The 12916-nt window shown below is 41.1% G+C and overlaps 1 protein-coding gene across 1 annotated transcript in view; it reads right to left on the bottom strand.

The window, feature by feature from the left end:
- LOC134883582 (contactin-4) overlaps positions 1–12916 on the bottom strand; it is a 110275-nt gene that overhangs the window by 26310 nt on the left and 71049 nt on the right. Inside the window, exons 6-12 of the mRNA XM_063912012.1 lie at positions 11702–11797; positions 8280–8483; positions 7647–7749; positions 7275–7459; positions 4583–4725; positions 4249–4378; positions 3799–3949 (exon numbers count right to left, since the gene is read on the bottom strand). Of these exons, the coding sequence (XP_063768082.1) occupies positions 3799–3949; positions 4249–4378; positions 4583–4725; positions 7275–7459; positions 7647–7749; positions 8280–8483; positions 11702–11797 (1012 nt within the window). The remainder of the gene's footprint in view (positions 1–3798; positions 3950–4248; positions 4379–4582; positions 4726–7274; positions 7460–7646; positions 7750–8279; positions 8484–11701; positions 11798–12916) is intronic.

Below are 12916 nucleotides of genomic sequence, written 5' to 3'. Positions count from 1 at the left end.
ACACATTATTATTGTTCACTTTGCTCTGGCCTCCTACCGGCACATTTAGGTAAGAACTAAGGTTATTTTCCATTATAGGCATAGGGGTAGAGGGAAGCGCCAGCCAGTCAAATCCCACGTATGCAAATATGCCAGTACAAGCGCCAGCCAATCAAACCGCGTGTATGTGTGTCCGGGGTGGGAGATTAATGTGATTGGTTGATTGGGTCGCGTTAACCCCAAGCGCAGGACACGCCCACTGGCAAGCGTCAACGGAACCGTGTGTACGCTGCGTAAGACTGTCTCACATTTTAGAAAGATAAGTACAATACTCATCTCAATTTTGAGAAATGTTAAACTTTGACATCAGTTTGCAAAAGACTGTCTTTGTTCAGTTCAGCAAAGTATCTGTTTCTGAAGTTGTAATACCTTTGTATCGAAAGTAATTCATGTGTGGGTGTTCATCCACTATAAGTCGAATGCCTCCTTTCCTCTGCTTGGTTCAGCTTATCTCATTTTGACTGATTCACTTTTGTAGATTCTTTTCTCAGTTTTGTTTCCCACTGCAGATAATAGCCCCACAGAGTAGACTCAGACTCTTAGCTGATTGATGTAGTTTGGCGGTCAGCAATTTAAAAAATCTGGGTCAAGAAAAAGAATTGCGGTGGTAAGTTATTATTTAAAAATGTCAGGATTGTTGCAGGCTGTACTGTGTTGAGCTCGTGACAATGGTCAGCAGAGTTTTTACTTTTTATCTTCACGGTCAACTTGTTTATTTTCTACTCTCTAATGTTGTTGAATTTCTATTTTGAGATGTTTATTTCTTCTCTTATAATTTGTACTTATGTGCATTGCCTTGTTTTTTATGCTACTGCAACAAAATAATTCCCAATTTGGGATCAATAAAAGTACCTTATCTCATCTTAGCTCCACTTTCAGGTTTTAGTATTTTTAAAGAGAGAGGTTACAGTTTAATGTTGGGACAAAAACGTCTCGTCCAAGATGGAGACTGCAAGTTAATCAGCCCTATAACTTCAAATGTTTTACTTTCTTTTCAATTACTATTTTATTTCATTGTAATTACTTGCTTTGTTTTGATGATACTGCAACAACAACATTTCCCAATTTGGGATCAATAAAGTACTTCTATATTCTATTGTATAACTAAATGTCACACGGCTGATGACTTTTCACATACAACTGGTTCTGTTTTGACATTTACTACCTTGTCTTAGCTGTGTGTTAATACACAATCTAACTGCTTTACGTTGGTATCCTAGAAATCATATTACTTTGCATTTTACCGTGCATATATGATGCCTTTCACTGGAAGTTAAAGGTCTCCTGTTATGCTCTTTTATGGCCTATGTTATAAGGCCATAAAAGAGCAAGGGCACCACCTAGGAGGTGAACTGGGACCTCTCCAAGTAGCAGTCCACTTTGCATATTCCAAGTCTGTTCGGGGACTTGAACCGGCGACCCTATGATTCCCAGTCCAAGCCCCTACTTACTGAGCCACTTCTGGACTATTTTCTACAGGTGCTGCAGAGGGCATTCAGCTCGCAACTGTATATTGCAGACAATAGGTTGGGATGTGTCACGTGGGCGTTCAGTTCAGGAGTTCAGTGTAAAGCCAGCCAACATTTCCGATATGACGTCATAACCACAGCAAATCTGTATCAGCTCGTTTGCACCCCCGTTTTTAGAAATGTGGGTAAGGAGGAAAGAGAAAGGGTTGTTTTTTCTGACACTGTGTGAGTGTCCTTACACACCGGGGACACACATTTATGTACAAAAGACAGCAAAAAGTGCATTTTGCATAAAAGGGGGCCTTTAAAGTAACTATCTTCTTGGAATAGCAAAATTGACAAGCAAGCTTTTGACTTGTTCACTGAAGGTAAAAGGTTGAGATCTCAGACATACTAATTTACCGTTTTCTAAGGAACTTGTTGTAACTTACTGAAGTTGGTGGCTGAATAAAGGTAACAAGGCTCTCAAGAGAAAATTGATGCTCTTAAGGTAATTATACGGCATGAGACTGTAAAGGGTTCATGATGGTCTTTTAGATAAAAGCCTTTCATTTGTGCGTCTGAGGATTTGCAGAACGACGGTCTAGAATGAAAACACCAGGATTCTGTCACTCCTTGCAACACAACAAATACCAAACTGCTCCAATATTATTTCATTAGGCTGAATATTATCCACATTGGGGGTTGATATCATTAACAATGTTCCTGCCTGGAGCATATATAAGAGGGTCAGAACTGCCTTCAGCCCCACAGCGCTGCAAGTGGATTCCTGCTGGTTCTGATTTTCACTGATTGAAGACATTGATTGCTATTTTCCAGTTTCCAGGTAATGGATAACTGAGCCAAGACTTCTTCTTCGATGCGTATGGCAATGTCTTCCGTCATATTTGCATTTTGACAATGGATTTGAAGTTAAAGAGATATGTGCAAATGAGTGCCCATAAAAAAATAGCTAATAGAAGCAAAATCGTCAAAAGATGCTAACCAATTGTCATGATTTTAGTTTTGTGTGTGTACAGTTGCCCCTGTGCTTCACCTCCCCTTCCCCAGCTTTGTCTTGTCTTGTGATTACCTTAGAGTATTTAGTATAGCTTTCCCCTGGGTTCCTGTTTGGTTTGTTATTGTTCCAATGTTTCTCCTAGCCGGGTTTTCAAGTGATCCTTCCTCGTGCTCCTGTCTCGTTCCCCTCAGATTTTCTTTGTTATAAGCTTTTGAATTAAATCTCACTTTTTGTTAAGAATACTTGATTCTTTGTACTTGTACTGCGTTTGGGTCCTGCCTTACTACCAAACTTCGACACCTTCTAATATTCTGCTCCACCTAACATAGGCCTGGAGCCACCTTGAAAAATAATGTTGGCAAAAATATTCTGTTAATTTTGAGACATTTCTCTCATAATTGGGTCGTGGAAGCAGCCGTCATGGTATGTTGCTCACTTTGTTGAATAGTTGGAGAACAAAGACAGTAAGGATGTCATTGAAAAGCTGAAAATCTACTCTTTGCAAGCCAAAACCAACGCTTCCGATACCATCTTTCTCACAGTTTCTACGTCCAGATTCAGATATGTGTATTGAAATGAGCATATACCTAGCAAAAACCCTGTTTTTCTAAACCAACCTGAACATTTACTATCCTAACTCTTTCCCCCAAACATTTCAGAAAGCAGCTCTTGTGCTTGCACTCTGTTGGTTCCTATTGTGTGTATAAGTCCCTGCTAAGGCCGCAAGTGCAACTACAAACTGTTTCTTTTAGCTCATTTGAGTTTCCTCAGAGCTTATATCATGAAATGGTCTGGTCTGTCATGAAGACTGAGGTAGAGTTTCGCTCTAGGATGTAATGTGATAGTTTTTTCTCTGTGGTTTTCACACAGAGATTGTCCCTACATGTTCTCTGTTCTATATCCAGCACTTTGACTGCCTCGAAGAGCCGTGAAACTGTGAGACACTTTGAAGTTTTCAAACGGCTAAAACATATTGCACTCTCTATCTTGCGCTTTGAAAAAACTGATTGAGTAGGGGCCATGGCCTCATTCTTCCATCCAGTGAAAAAGGCTTAGGACAAACTACTATGTGTCAACAGAAAACCAACATATTACTCTGTGAAAAAACAAAGTGTCTGTGTGACAAAAAACCCTTTCTTGAACCAAACAAAGCTGTGTAACTGACTTGAAAAGTCCCCCTTGAGCAGGGGCATACATAACAATGAGTCCCAGTAATGAAAATGACCACATGAGTAAGCCCTTTAACATATGCCATCAATAGAATGAACAGCGGTGCATGCAATACCCTACCTCTTGCTCTCCTCGAGGAGTTCGCCCCCTCTCCACCAGGAGATTGCGGCTCTGGGGGAAGCGTGGGGGCGACACTCCAGGACCACCTCGCCCCCCCTTTGGATCACTGTTGACTTCTTCACGGGCCATCGAGTGAAGTCCGGTGGGGAGGCTGAGGAACAGATCCGTGTTAAGGCCATTTGTCTCGCTTCGTGGAGGGGCAACAGCCGTGCATCAGCAAAAATGTCAAGTGCATCACCAGCAATTACGGAAATGTTATTTCGCCACCAGTATGGCTTATTGTGTGAAAGAATTATGGAAATGAGGAAGCGAGGCCATGGTTCAGTGAAAAGCCAGAGCAGCCTCTTATTATTTATTTACACAGGAAGCACTTTCGTTCCGCTAACACAATATGTGTACAGTATCTCTCCCTACCTCTGGTTCAAATCGTTCTAAAAACAAACTGCTTACCAACAACCTTGAGCTCAGCGCTGGCATAGGCAGCTCCATGCTCAGTCTCTGCCACACACTGATACATCCCAGAGTCCAACAGAGTAATGCTGGATATGGTCAGTCTACCATCTTCCACATGGATCCTCCCCTGTAGATAAGGTCATCAGGTCATCATTCACGGCATTTTTACGTATATAATCCTTTGGTTTAGAGGTTTTCAGTGTAGCTTTGACAAAAATAGCCTGAGGAAGATGTATTTCTGATTTTTGAGAAAAAGATGTGTGTAAAATCTAAATAAGGTTGGAATATTTGTTATGAATATCAAACCTCAGTGTCACTTGAGGTGTCTTACCTCTGCTGTCAGGGGCTGGCCATTCTTCAACCATTTGTATTCAGGCCTGGGCTTCCCACTGGCTTTACATTCCCACTGCAGATTAGCATCAATTGCCATGTGAGCATCTCTCAGTGTCTGGACCCAGTGCAGATGTTCAACATCTGTGAAAAATACCAATACATAAATATTAATCGAAAAAAGAATGTCAACATGCCTGACATTTTACAGCTCGATTTTGTTTCCCCAATAAAATGTAGTAACAAGTCAACTTCATTATTTGGTAAAACAACCACAACTTTTTTTTTGTCTGCTCTTTATATTTCTGTCCTATTTTCACTTCATTTTAATGTCTGGGTAAGATTAACACGCATGATACGCCAAGGATGAGTTGCATTAGTTTGTTTTATTCAATCTGTGTGTATGTTTTAAGTTACAAGTTAGCAAAATTAATCAAATGTGGTCAATTATGCTTGATACTTGAATATGTCCAGCAGTGGCTCAGTCAGTAGGGGCTTGGACTGGGAATCGTAGGGTCGCCGGTTCAAGTCCCCAAACAGACTTGAAATATGGAAAGTGGACTGCTACTTGGAGAGGTCCCAGTTCACCTCCTAGGCCCTGCTGTGGTGCCCTTGAGCAAGGCACCGGACACCTCCAATCCCCCCTCCCCTGCCCACTGCTCCTAGTACTAGGATGGGTTAAATGCAGAGGATCAATTTCACTGTGTGTGCTCTGCTGTGTGCATGTATGTGACTAATAAAGAGGGTTTCATCCTCCGATTCTATATGCTTTAATAAAAAAACAGCCTCCACCACAGCTCTCTGTAGGGTTTCATTTAGTGTTACAAAAAGGCACAGCTCATCCCCTAAAACAGAAGCCTCAGATTGCTTAAGGGGAAATGTGAAGGGTATTTATCAAGGTTGTCATGTGAATATATTATTAGGATTTTTTTTTATCAACTAAGATTTGTTAGAAATGCTTTTCAACTTGACAACATTTATTTTAAACGTTGGGCCTTATATCACACCTGAATACAATCGTGTAACATTTGTCAACAACATAAAGAAGCACAATACAAACAAGCAAAATCAGCAATTGGAATTTTTCAATATCTATTTTAAGTAATTATGAATGAGACGAGCCAGTTCAGTGAAAAGGCCAGAGCATCGCCTTAGTTATATGCCCGACTACTTTCGTTGAAAACTACCATTGCATATTCTCCTACCAGTCAAATCGTCAAAAACACTGCTTACCAAACTTGAGGTAGTTGGATAGCAGCAGTGTCTTGCACAGCATGATACACCAGACAACATGAGAATGCTGGATAAACAGTTCTTAAACCAAAGGACACCGTAGTAAGTCTCAGTCATATTCACATTTTATATGAAATCTATTTTTAGAGTTTCTAAGTTTGGACAAAAATAACCTGCGGGATAGATGTTTTCATTTCTGTTTGGTGAATACTATTATAAGTTGTATGTATGTACAAACCTCAAGTGTCACTGTATTTAACCCGTGTCAGGCTGGCTTCTCACTGTGAAGTCAGCCTGGCTTTCCCATCTTTACATCCCACGCAGATACTCATGCCATGAAGCATCTTCAGTGTCTACCCTGCTGTCACCTGTGAAAAACCATAATAAGTTTATCGTATAAAGAATGTAACGACTGACATTTTAACACAGTTTGTTTATACTTATACAAGTCCTTCATTATGTGGTAAAACTAACCTCCAAAGTTTTTTTTGTCTCTTCTATTTTCTGCCGATTTTCACTGAACATTTTGCTGGTTTACAATTTTATCCCAAACCTATGATATTGATTAGTTTGTTTTTATTAATTTGAGTATTTTTTCATTTGAATAGTTATGAAGAATTTAATCACTTGTCATTTGCTTGATATTGAATAGTAATGCATCTGTAGAATGGGCTTGGACAATCGTATCGCCTTCAGTCCACATCTGATATCTCCTAGCAAGTTCCATGTCAAAAAGAGAACTTTCTCTCATTGCCTCTCTCTATAGAATCAAGTTGTGTGCATTCACTGAAGTAGACAGTGACTCATTTCAAAGGTCTCAGTTCGACAGCTGGTTTCTTTGATTGTATGGTAAGTAGCCAATCTATCCTGACATTTTGAATTCTATTCTGACACATGAGTCATCTAATTTCTACTTCCAGCCAGCGGTTAATAGTAATGGTCAGATCTTTACATCATCATCATTAAAGTAAGGAAGATCTGAATAATGAAAAATAACATTTTGCTTAGATAAAACTCACAATCAAGCACTTTAAACTATTGTCCACACAAAAACTGCATTTCTGGATGAACCCATTAAAGGGTTTATTAATCCTGGGATACAATCATTCGACAGATGTGGTCAATGTGTGGCATTGGTCTGAATTCAGTGTAATATTGATGTAAAATCGGTGCAATTACAGGGTATTTATGGTATAAAAGAGGTGTAATATGGGTGCAATATTGATGTTATATGTGTGTAATCTGGATGTTATAATGGTGTAATTACAGTGTTAATAATGTATACATGTAAAACCCAATTGGACAATGTGAGGGCAATAAAATAAAGGTCATATGTTGAAGAATAATCATGAAATTTGTAATTTTAGCTTAGAAAAGTGCTTGACCATCTAAGGATTAAAGAGAAGAAGATTTGCAGGTATCTCCAAGAAACACAAAACAAAAGTTTACAAGACTCTTACTTTGGAATAGAAGTTGCCCTCTGGCTACATTTCGTCCTCTGCTGTTTTCAGCAACACACTCGTACACACCAGCATCCTCAGGGCGAAAATATGGGATTTCAAGAACCCCACTGGAGTGGTTGATTTTAATCTTTCCAGGGAGTGGATTTCCATCACCTCTTCTCCATGAGATGGAAGGCACGGGGCTGCAGAGGTCACACACAAAAGGTCACGATGGCCACATGCTTGTGCTCACACTGACCAGAAGGACAGCCATGGCAATTCTTTCCAGTCTGTTTGTTGTAATAGAGAATGTCTGGCAACTTCATCAAAAGTGACAATGCAGTGTGAGGGGGTTCGAGTTGCGGATGTGCTAATGTTCCTGATACTTACTTTCCTAAGGCGAAGCATTCCAGCTTCACTGATGATCCCTTAGAGACGTGAAGGGTGTCGGGAAACTGAACCTCAATTTTTGGCTCGTATTCGCCCATCACTACTGCACACGGGAAGGATAGAAGCCAATCACATCAGTCAAAATACAAGACACGGACATGCAGTTTTCCTGTAATTCATATTGGATGCGGCACGAATGACACTGGCAAAGAGCGTGTTGGCATCGTAAACAACAGCGTTTGGCTCAGCGGATGGATGAGTTCGGATTACATATATCTCCCTCAGCTCAAATCTGAAGTGGTTCACGTAAATGGTCCTGATGGGGCTTAGTATGTGTGGCGGGCTGCTTGCTGTGTGTGCCTGCATGCATTTGTGTCAGCGCGGACTACATTTCCTGTTATGTAAATATGTGCCTTCATGCGGATAGAGAGGGGGTTCTCAAAGACATAACCCTGTATAGTTCCAAGGATTTGAGAGCTGCAAAAAAAACCTAGCTCGTAAACAAAAAGCAAAAACATTGTCACGCTCAAGACAAGCAATTTATCTCCCAGGCCCGCCGGCCCTCCGACAGCGCGTGTCAGTTCAGTGCGTAAGATAACCAGGAGGCAGAGGAGAAGAACTGAGGGGGCTTACCGTCTCTCCGCACCACCACAGGGGTTGGAGAGCTGAGCACTGTGGCGTTGGTCATCATGTTTCTCACCGCACACGTGTAGTTCCCCGCGTCGGAGGCTTCAACTTTGGCTATGTACAAGTTGCCTGTCCTCTGAGAGATAAAGCGACGTGCGTCCTGTTGCAGAAAGCTCCGCTGCCCGTTGAAAACCCAGGAATATTTGATCTCTAAAAAAAAAAATGAACAGGGTATAAAAAACAGATTCGAGTGACCTTCCCAAAAGGACCTAATGGATTTTTACAAATAAATGATGTGATATTCTATTCCTCTGCTTAAAATATAGATATTAGGTGACTCCAAAGGATAAGGTTGGTGATATTTCATATTACTTTTGACCAAAAACATCAATGAATGGATTTTGAAATATAGTTCTAGGCTAGCCAAAGCCTGCCGAGCAAGACGATGGTAATAAGTTCCAAATATATATACAGTATTCTTTCAACTGTGTGGGCAGCATTCATCATCATTCATGAATTGGTCTGGATGAGTGAATTTGGCAAGATATAGTGATGTAGAAAGATATATTTTCGCCAACTGACATCCAAACACAAACTTCAAGCTACTAAGTTACTAGGACCAACAAGATAAAGTCAAGTACAATTTTACAGTGTATCAGACGCCCAAAGAGACATTTGTTGGAAGACATGTATGCAGTCACCTCCACAACATTCTCTACTGGTAAAATGTCCCACTGTTCAAATTTAAATTGGCACTGTAGTGTACGTGAGTCATACAATAGGCTGCTATTATAGAGACCAGCACATCCTCATAATTAAAGGACAGAATAGGTCCTTTGCCAACGATTCCCTAAAGGATCTTTGGCCGTTGGAGAGTAACAATGGAAATTTGAAGTAGTGAAAAAGCGGTTAACGTTGTGAACTGAAGAATACTAAGATTAGGGAACAAAACAACTTGGTCAGGTTGATGAAAACTATATGGTTTTGATTTAAAATAAGCAAGTTTGTCACTTCATTTATGTAACACACGCAAGATAAGAATGACATGTATGTGACTTCAATCAACTTACGAAAGTTAGCATATGTAAAATAAAAAATGTCAAGATTGACTTTTGGTTTCACAAGGACACAAATATGAGTCTCTTGGATAAAAGTCCTTTTTGTTTGACCCATTGACTTTGACTTCCTCTCCATAAAGACTTTGTGGCTCTCTATAATATGTCACTTGACCTCCTGTTTTGCTGCCGTCATATTAACTACGGCCACAAGAACTCCCAGCTCATCTGTAAGGGACAGATGCAAAAACAAGGCTTACACAAATGATCTAAACAGCTGGAGGAAAGTCAGTAGGTACTAACAAGTGCTCAACATGAGAAATAGTCCACGGTACATATACTTATGTACCAAAACCTACCTTTAGTTTTCCTTTCATTTTCTAAACCGAACGTCTTCAATAGGAAGTAATTTGCTTGGAATTGATTCAGAAAGTCAGAGATGGACTAAAGTTGAGTTCAGACAGACCGTGTGAAATAATGGCGCACCCTTATTATTCTGAATTGCACCGCTGTGTTGCTCAGCGTGGGGGTGACCACACAGAGGTCTCCATCAAAACGAGGTTCATCCTGAAATAGAAGTACCTGCCTACCTCAACTTCCTCCTGCAATGAGTATGTGTAAAGGTACATTCATAGTGGATTATTCTTCAACGTGGGCAAAGCATTTCTGCTTTTTATTTCCCAGTTGTCGAAGCAGAGAATAAAATGATTGCCATTTGTTGTGAACTCTGTGTTTTAACATTGCTATGCAGTGTTTTGGCATCTTACCAGGCTTTAAACTCATGGATCTATTACTCAAACCTGCTCTCCTGGATTTTATTTCATTGTCTCACTGGTCCCTGAACCAGCAAGCCTCCGCCAAATCAGCCCCTCATGGCTTTTAACACAACGCTGTTTTCGATCTGAAAGCCGAGGTTTAACAGTTTGTGTAATGGTCTGTTTTTTTATGGGAATTGTACACAATGAGAAAAACAGAAACACTTTTTCCTTATCTTTGACCAAGAAGCAAAGCTAGGAACACCAAGCAACAATGGAATTTACAACCGCAGGTCAAAAGGTCAAACTAGGTGCTACCTTTAGAAAAGCAATATCTATCCTAGTCGATCCCTAACTCTTGTCACACAGACTAACAAGGAGGATTCGTGTCAGAATAAAGAACAGAGGGGGAATGATGAGAATGTGTAAAACAGACACAGCAGGAGACAGCAGGGCAGGGATGTCTGCAGGGAGCGCAGAGGCTATTAGTGCAGCCCTCCTGTATCAGACACATGACATTCTGCAGTGAGCCCTTTTGACTGGGCAGACTGGATAAAGCCCTGCTCGCTTCCTTGAGGGAAAACAGTGAATTAATATCATTACAGGGAAAAAGTCAGGGCAGAAACTGACAGACCTATTATGATTAGGAACTATCAGAGACTGGGACTGTTTAAGAGCGGCAGTCTCACAGCAACAGAGGACTCGCAGGCATATAATCTAACGTCCTCTGACAAGAGTTTAACTCTCAGCACGGCTCCCTTTCAGACCACTAAGGTATTGATTGCACAAAAAAGCTTCAGATGATTCCTCTTTTACTCAGGTGCTCCTCAAGTGGTGCATCAACAAGGCATTAAAGGCACACATTTTCAATTTGACCTCGAGCTAGCATTATCATGTTGTATTTAATCCCATCATGTGCTGTGTTTAAAGAGGGGAAATATAAAGAGGGAGGGATTTTTAAAAGGATGGCGAGGCTGGAGGGAAAAATTGCTAAAGAGCGGATTCCCCTGTGGCCGTGGGGATTCAGCTGGCAACAGGGAGCTGAGAATGGCTGGTGCGCGAGCGTGAAATTGCGCTGGTGGGCACCGAATGGCTGCAGGAGTGCGGACCACTTTGAGGGTCTGCTAATCAGCAGCGCACAGACACATGAGCCGACTCGCAGCTGTGCCACGGGATAAACGCTCCCCTGGCCACAGCAGCCACAAGCAGACTTTATTACCCACTGATAACCTGCCCACATCCATGGAGAAAAAAGTGGCAGTTCCAGGAAGTGGAGCACCAGAGACTTTATAGATGACAGCACGGTCACAGATCATATGGGCGAGGAAAAAGTGAGCTCAAGGTTAAGAAGTGCGAGGCTATGAACTATAGATGTGAAGGCATGAGTCTGGGCAGGTAGAGCGCTGGCTGATCATAAAAAGTCTGGCAGATAAGGAGGAGTGAGTGGAAAAGCAACGTGTCAGAGAGTAAGAGAGGAAGGTGGCAAGGTATAAAAACAAAAGAGACATCGCGGCGTTACAGGGAGATAATAGGCAGCAGAGTGAGGAACAATAAAGACTGCTGAGGCAAGCAGGAGTGTGTGACTACAGCAGATAATGAAGAAGAGTTAGGAGTGTACCTCCGTAATGGGGTGGAGGCCCGCACAGAAGAACCACGGCTTGACCCTCTCTCACCGACACCGTGTTCCTGGACTTCATGCTGAAGTTCTGCAGAACTGATGGGAACAAAATTAAACACAACTTTTCATTCTTTTGCAGCTGAAATACCTCAAAGGTGACATCCAGGGAGGGCATTTCATTCTGCAGATACTCTCCCCCGGTCTGATTATATAACAGTGAACGCAGGTGATTTGTTAAAGGGTGCACCAAATGCGGCGAGAGATTTCTTTCACCTTTAATTAAATGCTGCTGTGCGGCGTGAGAGAATAAACAGTGGGAAGACATATCAATCCCAAAGTCTTAGAAATACCAACTAACTCCCTGGGGGGACTGAGCAAATATCAGCTGTGGTCAAATCAAAACTGGGCTGTAGGAAACCTTACACACTACAGCCTTCCTTCCTCCTTTGTACAAGTAATCTAATGGGCTAGTAAAAGAGGTAACACTGTCATTTCAGACATGGAAATTGGCACTTGGATAGAGAGTGTGAACAGAAAAATACATTATGGCGATAATGACATTACTTTTCATGCCCTACCCAGAGCTCTTTCCTCAGACGAAGCCTGTTGTTGTCTAGATTGTTCAAAGCTATAAATATGAATACAGCAGCGCAAATATAACTGCTGAGATGATGGTCTCCTAAAAATAATGTTCCTATACAAGAAACCTGCACGGTCAATTAAGTTTCCAGGACAACGTAATTTCTTCTTACGTTTCAGTGTGGATGGATGGGTCAGTTTTTTGCTGATTGAAGCCAATGTTGATTAGTAAAATGTACTTTGATAAAACTGACATCTCTATGTTCTATAAGCATGATTGAAAATGCATTTAAGTGTTATGGGAATGTACTTTTGTAGACTACAGGGTTGAACCAGTAGTATCTGCATGTATGTTGTTTCCACACTGCAAAAAAACAACCCTAAACCTAAAATAAGTAAAAATGAGAAGATAAATCTATAACCCAACTAACACACACATGGGCGTAATCTCTGGTATTTTGAAGCTGCTAATACAACATTTGTTTTACACATGACGGAAGCATGGGGTAGCTTGCTTATGTGCTGTGTAAAATGCACAAAATAAATAAATGGCGAGTAAGACAGGTCACCATTACACACCGTGTGTACATGATTTGATTTCTCAATTGATAGTTGATTATTCGATGAGTGGATACA

This window comes from Eleginops maclovinus, chromosome 20 (genome assembly GCF_036324505.1).
Source record: "Eleginops maclovinus isolate JMC-PN-2008 ecotype Puerto Natales chromosome 20, JC_Emac_rtc_rv5, whole genome shotgun sequence".
NCBI lineage: Eukaryota > Metazoa > Chordata > Actinopteri > Perciformes > Eleginopidae > Eleginops > Eleginops maclovinus.
The sequence above is the reverse complement of the archived record's forward strand: the minus strand, read 5'-3'. Positions and strand labels throughout refer to the sequence as shown.